Source organism: Lepisosteus platostomus, chromosome 12 (genome assembly GCF_059453375.1).
Source record: "Lepisosteus platostomus isolate fLepPlt1 chromosome 12, fLepPlt1.hap1, whole genome shotgun sequence".
In the NCBI taxonomy this organism is placed as follows: Eukaryota; Metazoa; Chordata; class Actinopteri; order Semionotiformes; family Lepisosteidae; genus Lepisosteus; species Lepisosteus platostomus.
The window spans coordinates 23,688,526-23,706,219 of NC_142622.1; the positions used below are offsets into that span (position 1 = coordinate 23,688,526).

Consider the following 17,694-nt stretch of genomic DNA (forward strand, 5'->3'; position numbering starts at 1 on the left):
TAAATTCTCTGTTGCAAAGAGTTTAGACGGGTGCTATACCAAATAAAATGACTGACTAATTTTACTTTAAATAGCTACAGGATATAATTTTTAAGGAATTAATTCTTATGGGTTCGCTGAATCACATGTATTTTAGATCAGATTGGGAATCTGTGCATGTAAACATTAAGAAAAAAAGGCAACAAAATAGAAAAAAAGGGATAACATTCTAGCTTTCAAACGGTGTTCAAATTAAAATGAAACATCAAATATCTAGAAGTTGTATTTACCTGTAGATGAGAACAACTGCACAGAAATTTGTGGAAGAGTGAACTTGCTCAATTATTTTTCAATAAAATAAGAATGCTTAAACCTTAATTTATTCATAACCAAAATATACATATCTCGATTCTCTCAGCTGAAATAAGAATCACTCACATAAATATAGCCAAGTTTGGATAAATAGAATCAAGTATCACATTCAGTTCAATACTTCATTCCTTATTGTTCTTTGATGATACTGATGACCATGAGTAGCACAATCTATAAAGATTAATTTACATGCTTACAGTAGGGCACCGCAAAGTCACAAAAGAAGAATACAAAAAAATACAAACGAGCACACAATCCTTAAACCAAATGGGTAGCAAAATACAGATACATGTTTATATATATATATCAAGCAAGACAAGGGGTGAGCTTAGCTCCAAATTTCTGTTGGGCATTTTCATAAGGTAAAAGTCCAGGATCATCTTTTATTTAGCTTTTGAGAGCTCCACTGTCTATTTGCTTCAGATGTGCCTGCTCATATTTTCTTCAGCAGATGCAATGACATTGTGAGCAATATTCTGGTACGGCAAGGATCCAAACGGGTAAAGACGTGGTTAACCGCGCGCAAACCAAATTGCTGGACTGGCCGGCTCAATCTACAGATCTTAATCCGATTTGTGGTTTGAATTCAAGAAGTTCTCGTGAGAGAACCACAGGGACCAAAGGACCTAGAGCATTTCTGTTTTGGAAAAATAGTCAAAAATCCACCTTCAAAAGCGCAAGAGCCTCAAAGCACACAATCCAAGCACCCCTACCTGGACAGAAAGACAGATGGGGACTGCTATTTTTTTTCACTTTTTGCTGATATTTTATATTTATTGATGTAAATGACTAATAATTATGATATTTAAGTACATGTAGGTGATTAAACCAATAATGAACCTGAAGGATTACAAAAGTCACTGTAAACATTACACATACCTCAGTAAGACAACTGGCCTGGGTGAGCAGCACACAGCTTTTCTATTCTTGGGGAGATGGAGGATGACAGACAGAGGCGTGGATCACTCTCTGGCCGGAGTCTTGAACCATTTTTGTTTTTCAAGAAAACCAGGGCAGAAAATCCACTTTCACACCAAAAAAAAAACACGTTGTTGCTAATGGCACAAGGCTCCTCACTGGCTCTGTGCTCAGCTGGGGGAAATCCTTCAGGTAACAAATCCCGAACTGTATGAGAGACCTTGAGTCAATGTTCCTGTATATGCGGCCTGTGGAGAGTTTAGTTGGTCGTGTTCAAGGGCTGTCACGTCTGAGCCTTCTGATGCATTTTCCTTAAAACATTACCCATGTTTTGTCCCATTGCCAGTATTCGGCCTCCGAAAAGTACTTGTGAAATTGAAGACCAAGTGCCTCCAAGTGTCCAAGTATTGAGCTTGTCATCCCGGCTGCGAGTCTGCTCTATCACTAGCCATTACACTGTACTTTCCACTGATGAAAACATGGAAAACTTTCCTTCCACGGCTCACCGTTTCATCTTTCGCACTGGATTTACAGTGCAACCTCTTTGAGGAGTGCAAGGAAGCCGCTTTTTATACCGCTCATAGCTCTTGCACCATCGGTACACAATGTAACACGTTTTGCCCAGATTATATCATAAGAAAAATCCAGCAATCACATAAAATTTCAGAACTTCTGCAAGCAATCGCAAGCAATCGTTGTATCTGACAACGGTATAGACATCAGTGTTTACTTATCATTGGCTGCCAGCAATATCAGTCTCTCTGGGATGGAATTTGTTGTTTTACGTTGAGCTATTCGCAGTTCCACTTGATAGGAAGCTTTGAGGGCATTCTGGCTCACCTTTGATGATTTTCTCATCAATTGCTGAAAGATTTTAGGCATTCCTGTAAATATCCTTGCTCCCGTTTTGTTTCACTGCAGCTTTGATGGTTTCAAACATTCATTTGACCAAGATTCTGAACAACTGACACATACGCACATGTCCTCTCCCCCAATTTCTTCCATATATTTTGTTTACCTTGGGCTGCTGGGAAACCTGCAGTTTCTTTTGTTTCACCAGTCACAGATGAGGTGGATGGTAGAGCAGTGTTCTTCATTTAAGAAGCGATCCATTATCCCTTTGAGAGCTGTCTTTCTTTTTCCCCCATGTGCAATATTCACCAGTGAATATGGCCAATTACTATACATGTAGGTTGAATGCACTGACCAAATGATCCTATATGTTGATTTGTCAATGCAGAGGTGAAGATTAGGAACCTATGTATTACAGAGTGGTTAAGTACGTGATAGCATGTTCGGAGTAAGAATAAAGTGTCTGATCCTTAGTAATAGGTTGTAAAATGTATAATATATAGTTAATACCCAGAATTATATTCCAGAAAAATTTCTCTTGCAAAAATATTTTTCTATGGACCCCCTGCAGTACCTCCACAGACACACTAATTGAATACATTTGCACTACAGGAGGAGTCTTGTCAGTGTAATCCTTGCCAGAGGATTCACAAAATCTTAACTACAGGGGTGTCAATAAAAATGAATGTTTTAATTATATATTATATTTAAATTATTTATGACAAATATTGAGCTCTGTGCAATGTTATTAAGATTACATTATGACTTTTTTGAATGCTTTAAGTGGGACTTACCAAATTTAAAAAAGCTTTTGACTTTTTTGTCCTGGTTTCAGGGTTATGAAATTGTAAGCTTTGGCCATTTTGCAATGCTAGATAGCAGGACATTCTAAAAGATGCTTTAATTACAGTTTGCCTTTATAAAGTCAAAGATTGCAGACAGAGGTAAAGTTCATATATCCCTAATTCATGAATTGAAAACATGCACATTATACAAGCCACTGGTCCCATCTAAGTATCCAACATTGCTCACACTGAAAGCCAGATTTGTCAACTGGATAGTATTTATTGCATAATGAGTATGCTTACACTGCTTGAGGAATAGAATGCAACCCAATATCACTGTGCCAAAGATATTCTGTCTCGTGAAGGTCCCACAACATTGTCACTTTCAGGTCTGCAAACAACTGAGGCTACTAAAGCACAGCTAATTCAAGCCCCAAAATTTTCTGTCAAACATATCACTGGGCCCAGTCCTGCCAACATACAGACGTTCTGTAGCACCATTCCTGAGCTGTATCTTGCTGATGTTGAATGGGAGGACTGGAATAGGCAAGACCTTGTGCTGGCTGGCTTCATGATGCTCATAGTCAATCTTCTTATATCAGTAGCTGCTTTTACAAATTTGTCCAGCATTTCTTGCAACGCAAGATATGAGTGTGCTTTAAGTGATGTATTTTCAGCATACAATAAATAGCTTACACTTGTTTTGCTAATCCTGGATTTCCATTTTAACCAGATGAGACACACTGCAAGTCTGCTATAAGTGCAGTTAAAATCCACACAAATCTAATTGAACAACAGTACAGATTTCTAAGCAAACAGAACAAAACTGACAAAAGGTGGTTGTGAATTAGAGCAATTAGTAGTATAAGTGAGGGAGAGAAGTGATGATTCTTCCGCTTAGAGGAGGAGAAGGGAAAGAAGGAGGAGGCCTCTATAACAGTAATTACTATGCTCAGAAAAAAATACATGAGATCTACGAATTGAAGGGGATATTTGACCAATGTGCTGCTTTTTTTGGAAGAGGGGTCCACAGTAAAGAATGACACACTTTTAGTTTATATTGGTCCTCTACAAAAACACTGGAGGAGTGAAAATTACGCATAACAAAAATTAAAATGTCAATTGAGCTATATGAGTAAAAGAATAATGAATGCTGCCTAATATGCCTGAGATAATTAATTATAGAATGTACTTAATCCTGAAATGCAAATGCATATCTCTCATAGGTTAAACAGTATCATATCAGAAGTTGCCTCAAATTGCTCAGATATCAAGGTTAAAGGCAGGAAATTATTTGCCTTAAGACTTGAGCCATAATTGCTGTCCCTTCAATTAGTATTCAATTAATTTCAGGTCAAAAGCTTTAGTCATCACTCATCACCATTACCACTAAAAATGTGAAATATCTCCAATGTCACAGTGGTTCACAGGGCGATGCAGGCCTCTAGCTATCACATTTAGAAAATCATTTTAAATTCATTATCCCTTGTTAACCTATATTATTACAGAAGCCTCCATAAATGGGCCTAAGCCTAGTGGAAGTGTAAATGAATATAAACTTCGGGTAGCTTCATTCATACAACAATCTTGTAACAAACAAATTAGGAACACATACAAGGGGAGGATCTGATGCAAAGGCAATAAAACAACTTCCTTGTCGGATAATTAACACTGTTACAATCATCATCGGGAATAATGTTTTGCATGGTCCCGAAAAAATGTTGAAAAACTAAAAACTGACCAAAGCTCAACGACCCCTGAAAGACTTAAGCCGGCGTCACACAACACAACTTCTCCTAGGTTTTTCAGTCGTAGCCTTCATTAACACAATCGTAAGAAAATCACAGCGAGTTGTAGAGAGTCGCAGCGCGCACTCCCATTACTGTCAGTTGTGTAGTGCGACACCCCCACCATCTCAGCCCCTACAACTCGCTGCGACTCGCTACGATGAAATCAAAATGGTTTGATTTTCTCGTAGCGAGTGGCAAGTTGTAGGGGTGGGCTCTTGTGTCTGCGACAGTCAACAGCCAATGAGCGCTCAACCAGAAATACAATGCATACAATGTTGCTGCAAGGAAAGAAGACCCTCTAGGACAGAAAAGGCAGCATGATTCAGCAACTCCAGTCGTTAAATCCGACATGCTCTCCAACTAGAAGTCATGTCGAGTCCTGTAGTGTGACAAAGGCTTAACAGTGCTGCACTTTTCCTTGCAAAAAAAAAAAATCACCATATTGACAGGCATAGGGGGCTGGTCTTCTTGGCCTGGTATGACCTTTTTCCCCCCCAAACTGAAAAGTAAGACAGTACCTCTTTTTTTGTTGCAATGATATAGTACACTTTTAACACCCTTCTGTAACATGTCATTTTGGACATTGCAATGGTTATTACATAATGAAAATTTGACATTTATGCAAAAATGCACGTTTTCCATAATATTCAGCAAGTCTTGGAAATTTGTCAAGGCAGATCTAACATGTCTCCTGTGTTTTGGAATAGCTGCAGGAGTGTTCATTAAATGGGACTGCAGACTAAACTGTTTAAACATAGTCCCTCTTAAATCTGTCAGATCAGAAGAGCTCAAGGAAAGGAGCAGAAAGCCTAACAAGCCGTGAACTTTCCAAAATCTTGCCTTCTTGCATTTCGATAAATGATTGAGAAGACTGAAATTTGCCCATTTTAAGGAGTGCCCTTTGACATTTTTAAAGAAATGTAAGCATGTAGTATAGAGCATAGTAAGAAATCAAACTACTTAGAATACGCTCAGGTGTGTCTTGTTGGGTGCTTTATGATTGAATGTTATGAGAGGAGTGCATGGTACACAAGCACAAAGCAATATGAAAGACATTCAATTACCTCCCCAATTATCTGTGTGAAACATGGGTAGTCAAATGATATGGACATAACTTCTAAATGTAACTATAGCACCGCAGCCATTCAAAAGGTGAAACATTAAACGAGTGAGCTTTTCAAACAGCTTTTCAGGTACATATGCTTCGGTTAAATCATTTTTCAAGAAACATCTTCTTTCTTGAAGTAACTTGATCTTCTATTAAGAATATATACTGTACATTAGACCTACTGTAAAGCATCAATTATATAAACCAAAACAACTCCACAATTACAAGAGAGGGGAGATCCATACTTTGCCTTATTCTTTGCAAGAATGACCAAAGAAGGATTTTGCAATTTGGACATTCAGCTTAACTCAAAAGGTGCAACACATTAATGCTTCAAACATTATACACATAAGCAGCAGGAAAAGACTCTGACAGGGCAAAGCTACAGAAAGGCTTGTATTTCGATGAGCAATCAATCTCCTACTCTTTACAGTTCACATTTAGCAGCCCAAAGCTTGCCAAGCTATTAATTTACTACTAACCATTCATATCCTTTCAAAGTTTCAAAAGACAACTGATTCATGGTTCCACCATGTTTCCCTCCAGTATAGATGATTGACTCTCATCGCCTATCAATTATGCATGACAACTGCTTTTTCATACAATTTAAAAGCTGAGTATCGGAGTAGTGTGGTATTCCTTCAAATAGGATGCCTCGATGTCCCATATTGGGGGAAAACAGGTTAAAACAATCCATCTGTTGTCAAGTTGTGTACTTAATTCAGCTACTAATGAATAGTAGTAGCTACTACTACATAGCTACTACTATGAATGGTCTGGTCACAAGGCTCTGAGAGTTACTGTGAGGTGCTATTTCTCAGGCATGCGAATATGTTTGTCCACAGCATGTACAACGACATGCAATACATTTGTCCCTTCTGTGATATTCCTCATGCCAAGGAAACAGAGAAACTCATAAATAAAGTATCAGAACACAAAAGAGCTTTGGTACAAGCCCGGTCAACTGAAATAGTTTACTCACAGAACACTGGCATTTATGCATTAAATTTTAATCTAACTTTTACAAAAAAAGATTTGGTTTTTGAATAAGACGGAGAATACAACAAGTCCTAAAATAATTGTACTGTGCATCCAGCATATGCTCTAGGACAAGCTCTAGGACAAGCTGAAAGCTAATCATCTTGCTGAATCGTGTTTTATGACTTTAGTGCTGCAGCTAGTCTCTTATTCCATTTCTCTTATTCCATTTCATTTAACACTGCATAAAGCAGTGAATGAAAATGCTGCTAGTGGAACCGCTTTCCAAATCGAAATACAAAATGTATGCCAAAAAAGCCATATCATCAATAATGAAGGACTGGGTCAAGGATAGTTGGCTTTGAGCATTCTTGTTGCTGAAAAGCATGATTGCCCAGATTCTCCAGCTGAAATCCAATATTCATTCAGCTCTCTTTCATAGCAGTGAAGTATCTCAATAACCCAAATCCAGAAGTCCACATCGTTACACATCTAAGCAGCTGGGAGTCTCATTTGATACAAACAGCCTTAAACTTCCTAAGTCTCTCCATCCCAGGATAACTCATTTTATCTCTGTAACCATGCATTCTGTACAATTAAGGTGACAAGGCCCACAGCTGCTTTTAAACGCCTCTCAGAGGAACTATTTTTGGAGCTCTGTTGAAGCCAGGACTGGTTTAGACGTGTGGGAAAACTGCGGACCCTCCACCCCACTCCCACCCCCCTTGACAGGAGGAGCGCTGAATCAAACACAAACAAGCCCTTTCTGGAACACTGCACTCCAACCGTGAGGGCAGAGCACACTCACTCAAAAAAAGGGAACAGGAAAGATTAAAATAATGGTATGTTATGCTACACCCTGTCACCTTTTGCACGGTCTGTTTCTTTGTATAAAGTAACATGAGACGTACAGTATGAGCAGCTATTGTAGTGTTGAGTGTTTTGGGGCTTAAGACATTTCAGTTTTGTTTGATGTTTAGATCTGAACTCCCCCCCCCCTAAAGGACAGACTGCTCTCACTTCTATAAAAGAAATGTAAAAAATGCATCCATTACTGAATTTAGTGTTTTCTGTACTTATTTTCTGGTGGAAGGTAATTATGGTTTATGGTGCATACAATTTGTGCAGTATGTGCCAGAGTCCTGTGTCTTGTTTTTACACTGTAATCTAAATGTACAGGACTGCAGTACTGTGCTTGCTTCCCTATGCCCTCCATTGCCATGAAAGCAGGGCAGCTGATACTTCTAATGAATGCACAGTCATTCTGAAACTTGCCACACAGTTCATTACAATGCTAGTGCAAGACTGAACTGAACTGGGATAAAGTGCATCAGTGAACCAGCTGCAACAGTGCACATGATACAGACACAACATTTTCTCAATCACTGCTCAAATACAGTCAAACATACCAGTTAAAAGCCAATAATTGTATTTATTTCACCCAACTCCTGAATAATTTGTTATTCTCACCAAAAATAAACCATTTGAAATCTGGTGAAAAGATTCTAAAATCCAACAGTTCTACAATATTCTTTAAAAAAAAGATAATTCTAACATAACATTATTAGGAATTTGTTTATTTTATCATAATATGAATGTGAGTCCCTTATCAAATAACAGCAAAAAAAACCTTGACACTGAAAATTAAGATTCATGGGATTTGAGAGGGATACAGGCCTCTATTAATGTCACACAATCCTATACTGAATTCTGATCCTCAAGTGCATTTTAAAGCTATTACAAAATGTTGTTATTCTGGTGACAGCATGTCAGAATGTACTTTGTAAATGCAGACAATTCAGCCCAAAATAAAATCTTTTCTCATGCATTTGTAGACAGGTTTAAATCTCGGAGGAAAACAACTTTATTCTTTTCTCTACAAAACCATTTTAAAGCACATTGTTTTGGCAGGCTTCAAGCACATCACTAAAATTTGAGGTGAGTAGAAAGCACAGGATCATTGTGTGTAAAAATAATTAATTTAGTACAGTATACAAGACGCATGAAGCTCACTTCTAACAAATGTTAGAAAATAGGAATTAAACTTACATTTATACATTCTTACTCTTCTAAAGACTCCAGAAAAAAATGTTCAAGTAATGCAATTTTCCTGCTAAAGAACACTGAAAGTCAAATTTTATTGGGGATAACTACAGAGGCAAATGGAATTCTATTTTCCACTAAACTAACAGAAATTAAAGCTATTAGAGCTATTCGCACTGCAAAAATGGTTTTGGTCATGTCTGTCCAAGGAAACCTACACCACCTGTGACTGTAGCCTTTCCCCTGTCCAAGGAGTCTATAAGGTCACTTCTAAGATAAAGCAGGTGCTATCTGACCACTTCATTCCAAAGTGAAACTTTATACCGTCTAACTGCCGACTTCGTAAACCTGACTTTATTCTTTTGCTTCTCAAAGCACAGTAGCTGTCTCTGGATATTATCACCCTCTAGACAGCTGCATGTGTGAGAATGACTAAATGCATTTTCTCGCACAATCAGTTGGTCTCAAATGGACGTCTCAGAACTCCTGCAGACCCTGAAGAAAGAAAAAATGTTCACGATGGAAAATATAATGGGCAAAATCAGCATTCATAATACTGTTTAAACAAAGTTAAAACAAAGGGCTGGTTTAAGGCTTTATTTTTTGTTTTATACAAGTTGAATAAAACATTCCCCCATCACTGTCAGTGTGAGTGTCATATGTGGTGACATATATATTGTAAGCAAAAAATGTTTTAACAGAAACCCCAATTTTCTCTGAGCAACCAAGGACAGGTTACCAGGACAGATTGAATTGTGTTGCAAGTGCTCATTATAAAGATAATAAGCAGTTATAGTGCAGCTGAATAGTTCTGCCGACAGTGGCTGCTCCCTGACCTTCAGTGCCCAATCAGAGAACTGTCTTAGCAGAGCAAGATTTTCACACTGGGCCACAAATTACAGAAACCACTTGCAATTTAAAGAAAGCACATGGAAACTAGACTTTTCAAATAAAAGAAAATCTTACAGGCCAAATTAAATAATATCTGATGTTTTGTATTTTAACTAAAATTGACTGAAGTAATCCATTATATAAATTTGTCTTTAGTAGTTGAATCTATATAAATATCCAACCATTCACTTTATACTTTATTTCAGGGGAGCCAGGGAGCCTGAACCAATCCCAGCAAGCAACAGGCACATGGCAGGATACACTCTGGACGGGACGCCAATCCCTTGAAGGGCACACACAGATGCACACGCACACCATGGCCAGTTTTCCCAGAAGCCAACTTCCCTACCAGTTTATCTTTGGACGGTGGGGACAAAAACAGAAGAACACCCACACAGACAAAACATTGTGTTTCTATTCTTCTCTTTTCAGCATGGACTAAACCTTTACTTGTTCCTTTACAGGGAATACATACTGTATGAACTCCATCAAGATTGCACCCCAGGTCCAGAATTAAACTTGGGCCTCAGTACTGCGAGGCAGCCAATGCTAACCACTGTACCACCTTGCCTCTAGGAATGATCAATTCCCCGATATTTTTTCCTGTTTACTTCCAGGTAGAAGCAGTTTTCCTATCACAGATCTTGCATCACTATAAAGCTCCATGCAGATAGCACCCCAGATCCGGTCTTGAACCCAGGGCCCAAGCAGTGTTAACCAGTGCACCACTGTGCCATCCCACTATAGAAATATAGACAATTTAAATATGTCTAGACATTAAGTTTATTTCTTTGTTTTGAGGATTCATGTTGCCCAGAGGTAGATGTGTAGATACATACATCCATACAGATCCAGCTACCCTACCAATGTCTATGGTGACAAAGGACATTAAAGATTTTGTTTCTGGCTCACACAAACCTGGTATTCAAATTTGCATGATAATTTTTTTGTATGTCGTGTTACTTTATACAAATATTGAACACCAACAATACACATTTGAACACACATTCGAAAGACAAATTAGAAAAAAACATGTAAACATACCAGTTTCAAGAACTTCATATCAACCAATATAGCAAGTGAGACAACAGTATCCTTGGTGCCATCACATCTGCTCTGGCTTGCATTGTCAGGGTGTCTTTTTATTTTCAATCTACACAAAGGCTTAGTTTACAAGTAATACCATAAAGAGCTTCAGAACCTCTGACAACCACAAGGATGCAGTGTTTAGCAGACTCCTTGAAAGCTCTGACAAATTCAAAACCTTGCATCCATTTGTCAATTCAAATCTGACACTTAAAACTCTCAGAAATGTCTGTAGAGTGTCGGTATAGAGAAGCCATAGTGTGAAAATCCTTGCTTCGTTTGAACTTGAGTACATTACTAAAAGATTTAAAGATGACTTTTTGCACAACAGTTGCTAAGTCTCGGCATGTAACATCTGAAATGAAGCAAGACACACTACTAAGTCTTTAGAATTTTGTGCACTGGTGTGGGATAGATTCCCATTTCCATAATCCCATCTCCAGTCCAGCCTACATAGTTGAATAATAACACTGAAGTGACCTTTAGCATGCTGCTCTAGGCATCTGACCCAGAAGCTGCAACATTAACATTTCCACCAGCTTTCTTGTCATAAGACACTCCAATTTCAAGATTAGCAGGGTTTAAGTCAGTTATGGCATAAAGATTTAAGAAGTAATGAAAATGTCATGTTATGAGAATTAGATAGTTTATCAAAATTAAACAGAAAAGAAAACCACTGGGCAGATCTTTGCAAAATCCACACAACCTACATGTTGCACCCAAGTAATTGATCATAGAAACTCCCTGTAATGTAAACCAGTCCTTTTGCATCATAAACAATTTAACTTTTACTGCTATGGAGCCATTAATCAATCCATTAACCATGTGAGAATAGAACAGGAGACGGTGGAAAAAGGAAAGATTTGCTGGAGGGGATGGGTGTAAATTTCGGTTGGGTTTACAGCAATAAAGCTTTTACATCTTTGCCATGTGAGTAAGAGGTTTTAAACATGATTTATGTGATGAAAGTAGTGAGTAAAGGTGTTATAATGTTGGAACCAAGCAAAAACATACCTTTTCTAACAGATTAGAGCAAATTAAAAATTTTAACAGCTCTCAAGCCTTAAAAAAGATCAAGTCAGAGGTACTCTCTCAGTACACATAACATTAGGGTCAATATGAAATCGGGATAACAAAACAAACTACTTGAACATCCTTAAATTCAAATGTGTTGAGCAGAAGAAATAGCAAAGAACAAATAAAGCAGCAATATCTTATTAAAGCAGGCTATTATAGCTAAATTAGAGAACAGCAATTCACTTTTGTAACTGCATCCAGCTCTACATTGCAGCTACCAAACTGAGCCTGTCTTCTGCAAAAAAAGGTAGCTAGTTCGTGTGAAGACCGTACCATGCTGTCCTCAAGGTTTCAAGTCACACAGATCAAGTTTAAAATGCACTCAAATTGCCTCCAAATCCAGGATCAATAGAACTATAATTGATACTTTTTCATTGACCAATAAGATCATTTTTAATTACCTCATCAAACAAGACCAAGATGGTGATTTGCTGTTATTGTAGGACTTGTTATAAAACAGATGACAAAGAGAGATTTAGAGATTAAATGATCCCCCAAGAAACTGGGTTACACTGGTATAACAAAGTTCCAATCCTCATCATCTCCCCACCCATAGTCAGATCAGTTTTTCCAGGTGAATTGTGAAGGCTGGAGCTTAGGCACTTACACTGATTTTGAAGCTCTGGACAGTGCCATCCAGGAAGTGCACATTGCAGATGACCTCTGACCTACTCTTGTCCTTTGGCAGCTCCGATACCCGTATGTTGCTGATCCTCCCGCCTAACACGCGAAGCCTGGAGGTCATCACTGTGGACAAGCCGCCTGCGCAACAGACAGAGAAAAGGAACACTTTTTAGGCAAGCTGAGGAATCTTATTACATAGCAGGATTCCTTAAAAATGATTAGTAATTTTTCAATCACTTCTTTCTGCTCCTGAGTAGAGTACAAAACCTGGAACAAGGCATTTTCTGATGATAAGCTCCCACTACACATTGGGATGAAGGGACACAGTTGCATATACGCATTTTAATCATACAAACCAATTTAACAGAACACCATTTAAATGGAAAAGTATGGATGTAAAAACTGAAGTACCATAAACACAGAATCTTTTGTTACAGAAACCTGGTCAAACACTTCATGGTTAAACATGGAACTTTGTTCTCTATGCATGCAAAGGAGTTTTTCTGTAAGCTGCAAAACCAATTTTCATGGACTAGAACAACTGTGTTTTCAACAAACGCAGATATATTCTCTGATCTCATTCCCAGTGACACAGCTCATTCATCACACAACTTCAGTTCTGTCCTCTACAGATCTTACGGTCTCATTCAAACCCAATTTGAGTCATCTCCCTGGCGGTTAATTAAGGATGGAAAAAAAAAAGTCAAGTACCAGCAACATTACAATGAGTGCTTCAAGAAAAGCTTTCCAGATTGCCTGTCATTAAGTGCAGAATTATTTAGCAGAATTTATATTATGACGTCAGCACAAAAATCAAGCCAAACAATTCTTAATCACATTATAAAACCTAGCTCAATCATTCTTTTAAGTTGAGTACTTGTAATAAGATCCTTAGTTAAGATAAAATTAATGACAAGTACTGTTTTAAATGGTACGCACACTGAGGACTTTAAGTATTAACTGTGAGCACATATGTATAACTTTCCTTTGATACATTTAGATTACTTTTTTGGAATTTAAAATTAATTTAAAAAAATTAAAATGTTCACTGTGTGCTTTACTGTCCAAAATGTTGTATATAACTATACCATTTATTCTATTCCACAGTTAAATATACATGTAGTTCTGTTTCCTTTTACAGAAAATATATTGAAAAAACATATATGATGAACATGGTACAGCAACAGTATGTTACAATGCTTTACCAGCTTTAAACAAAGTTTCAGTTTATAATACCATCAAGAATTAAGATCTGAAACTTCTCACAATGAACTAGGGAATCCAATGCATGTACTGGTGTTGGTTCCTATATATAAATCTGTTAAAACCATAAGCTACCCTAAAAATATGGACCACTCCAGCAGTCCCCTCCTCTATGTCCTCACTTCCCTCAGCTCCTTGGATGGAGCAGTCCCATTAGAATGCTGCTCTCTCCTTCATCGCTGTTCTCCTTCAAATCCTCCCCCCTGTCCCTCTTTCTCTTGTCACATTCAAATTTCATATCTTAAGTAAACTCATTTAACTTCGCCTTTTAGCCTTGTACTCTACTGCTGTCTAGGTTCTCTTATTTACTTTGTTGACAGATGACTTCCCTCCCCTCTCCCTCTACACATGGGGATCTTGCTTGGCGATTTCCACCTTTCCAACCACTTCCTATGCTGGGCTACATCCCCTTTTGCACACTCTCGACTTCTCCCTCTCTGTCTGTCTGTCTGCCCCTGCTCACAAAAGTTGGGTCTCATCTTCTTCAAGGACTAACCTTCTTCCCTTCCTCTGTCTGTCTATTCTGTTAATTCTTCAACATCTTAGTATCCCAGCTGCTCCCTTAATAGAATATGAACTCACCTATAGTACCTTATCTTATCTTATCTCCTTTTACTCCCTTGACACCCTCTGTCCACTCACTTCTCACCCTGTCCACTCTTCCCTTTCACATTCCTAAGCCAGAACTGAGCTGCACTCATGCGAAAAGAAAAGATCTATACTACCAATCTGGGATATCAATCACTCTTTATCAACCTTCATTTGCCTCTTCAACACTTGCCTCTGAAAAATTTCTGAATCCAGTCCTATAATCAACAATCTTAGTGAGCTTTTCACCTCCGTCTTATCCGATGACTATCTCCTCTAAAATCTCAGACATTCACAAGCTACAAAATTTCTCAAACTTCCAAAATTCCAACTCCTCCCTCAATCACTAACCCACACCCTCAGCCTACTCACTACCCACTTGCTCCTATTTCTCTCACTGGTGCTCCCTCCTTCAAACCCTTCTCTGACTCAGACACTTCCTCCTTCCACCAGAACTATCATTTGAAATCAGTATCCTCTTCCCACTCATCTCTTCAAAACAAGTCTCTCATCTGCTTCCCTCTTCTTCCCCTTTCTTTAATATTCCTGTACTTTTGTACTGATTTAACTCATTTTCATTAATTTGAAACAGGTTTGCATCACCTCTTAAAAAACAGCCTAGTCCCCCATCTTCCGAATATTTTAAGCATGTGGTAGACCTCAAACTCTCTCCTTTCCTAATGCATCTTGATTCTCTCATCTGGCATTTGCTCGGCACAGTAGACAAAGTGCTCTCCTCTACATTATGGATTCTTCACCCAGCTCATGCTGCTTCCTCTTTCTTCATTCTTGACTGCTTTGCTACCCTTAAGATTGGATAACTATTATCCCGTCATCTACTGATCAAGACCTTTATAACATATACTTGCATATACTACGACTTCTAGTGAGACTTGTGTCCCAAAGTCTTGTCCTGTGTCCCCTACCTTTCTTTCTCTAGATTCCTGATATTGCTTCTTAAATAACGTTTGCAAAATCTGCCTATACTGTATATCAACCTGTTCTACAAAACTATTAGCCTTGGGACTTTCCTGCTAATACTATTATAATTCCCTTTTGGCCAGACTCCCTGCCAATGACACCCGCCCACTGCAGCACATCCAGCAATCTGTGGCTCACCTCTTCGTTTCTCTTCTCAGCTTTGCACATGTACTGCTTTACACCAGGGCCACCTATTGCATCCGATTCAAAATCAGAGACTTCCCCCTACTGTTCTCTCCACTTCCTGCTCTTTTGGCAAATATTCAATTCCTCCTTTATGCTTTTTTATCTTCCAGAGGACTTCATTCTCAATCATCAGTGATGGAATAAACTACCCAGATAAGGCAGAAGTGCTCAATCCCTGACCACCTTTTGGAACTTGACTCAAGATCCATCTTGGATCTATATTCATACCTACAGGGTATTTACATTACTGCGCTGCAATTAAACTGTCTGTATACAGTGACATTTCTAACCATATCAATACTTTGCATGGCACGTGACATTTGCTTTTCCAGTTGAAAGTTTAAAAAGTTTCCCTTCGTTATATCTGCATATAAATTACATTGGAGTTCCAATCTTTAAAAGAGGTGTGAAAATCATTTATGGGGACATGTAGTGACAAATCAATCCCTACGAATTCTTCTCATTTTCACATCTCAATCCCACGACAGAAGAAAATTTTCAAAAGAAAGACCATTACATCAGCTTTTTAGAGTGAGGTAAGAAATATCACAAGCCAAAGGTGGAAAAGTAAACCATCCCATGCGAGCAATTGTTAACTCGCTGATCGAAGAACCTCTCCAAGATCTTAGTAAATCAGTAGCCATTAAATATCCCAAAGCAGCAGTTTCTCATGCATTTAACTTCCTCTTGTACTCATTCCTTCATCGACTTTGTATACATACTGCACATATAATAGTTCTCCTGTTCTGCCTCTACTTCATCTGAAGTATAGGCTAGAATGAATTTCAATTAATACATCTGAAGAAGATTCCACATTTAATTGTGTATTTACTCCTCTTTCTAGAGTGTGGAACTAACCTCTACTCCTCTAACATGCCGACGCAACTGTCCACTTGACCTTTGATGCTTATTTCAGATGAAATGTCAAACTGAACACACACAGTATGTGGACTTCTAACAATGTGGTTATTCATGCACTCCTTAGTTAGTCTCCAATAAAGAGCTGGTGTGAACTTTTTTCTGAACATTGAATTCTGTTTTTATTACAGGAATAAATTTTGATCATTTCTGCAGACCTTTAAGCTAAGAGGAAATAAAACAGGTTATATGTTGTGTAAATGTAAAGTCTGTTAGACAACCTATCTGGCAGCCTCATTTCAATCCGCATACTGTAGAGGAGTAAATTCACAGAAACAGACATCAGCAGGACAGCACTAAAACATATTCTTATTAATACACCTTTCTGGAGAGCTGGCTGATTTACAGTAGCTGCCCGTGTAACACAGGGAGCATGAGTGCATTGCATTATTAATGAGCTGCTGGCCAGGAGGTAATGCATTTACCTTTGACTAATCCCCAGGGAGAAATGAAGGTGAAGACAAGTTCTCTTAGGTTGGGTCTTTTAATCATTTCAGACTACGATGTCTGCAACAGCCTTCTAAATGGAAAAAATAAGTTTACTGCTTTTACCTTCTATTCCAAAAACACTACAGAGCAGAGCAGCTTTTACTGGTTTTGAATAGTTGTTTATACCAATAGACACTGAAAATAATTTACTATCAACCAACTTCCTTTCAAACTTTGTAAGCAAGCAGACAAAGTTCTACAAACCCTCAATCATGTGTATAAAGATACGTTTTTCAATATAAAATCTTCCAACACGTGCCTCCCAGGTAACTACCGAAAACACAATTACAGATTACTGAAAAAGAAAAAAGAAGTCCTGAAGTATTTTCTTGAGAAACACCGTTGTATTCATAGGTGCAAAATGTTTAACAAGTTTGTATTGAACATAAGGAGGGGTAAAAGACTTTCATATCAACGTAACGGTTCATAAACATTGGCTTTAAAGTAGATCTGAAGCACTATGCATGTGATCCTGCAAGAGTGATTCTGCACTGGTCCAGAAGGGGCACCACAAATACACTGTAGCTGCTACCAGTAATAATATGCTTTGGTCCGGATACAGAATAATATCCTGACCTCACAATAAATGTGTATAGTCAGAGATAATACATTCTTGCATTTGTATATGGCTTTTCACCTGTACTGGTTAACATGCAGTGACATAAGAGGATCACAAATGTATGACTTCAATGTTTAAAGTTTAAAGTTCAATTAAAAAACAAATGACTCATAATTTATCATTCCTTAGCCATTTGGGACCTTTATA

The 17,694-nt window shown here is 38.1% G+C and overlaps 1 protein-coding gene across 2 annotated transcripts in view; it reads right to left on the reverse strand.

Annotated features, from left to right (window-relative positions):
• ptpn3 (protein tyrosine phosphatase non-receptor type 3) overlaps positions 1–17,694 on the reverse strand; it is a 127,035-nt gene that overhangs the window by 68,255 nt on the left and 41,086 nt on the right. For both annotated transcript variants that reach the window (XM_088601446.1, XM_088601447.1), the window contains one exon: positions 12,487–12,641. In XM_088601446.1, the coding sequence (XP_088457572.1) occupies positions 12,487–12,641 (155 nt within the window). The remainder of the gene's footprint in view (positions 1–12,486; positions 12,642–17,694) is intronic.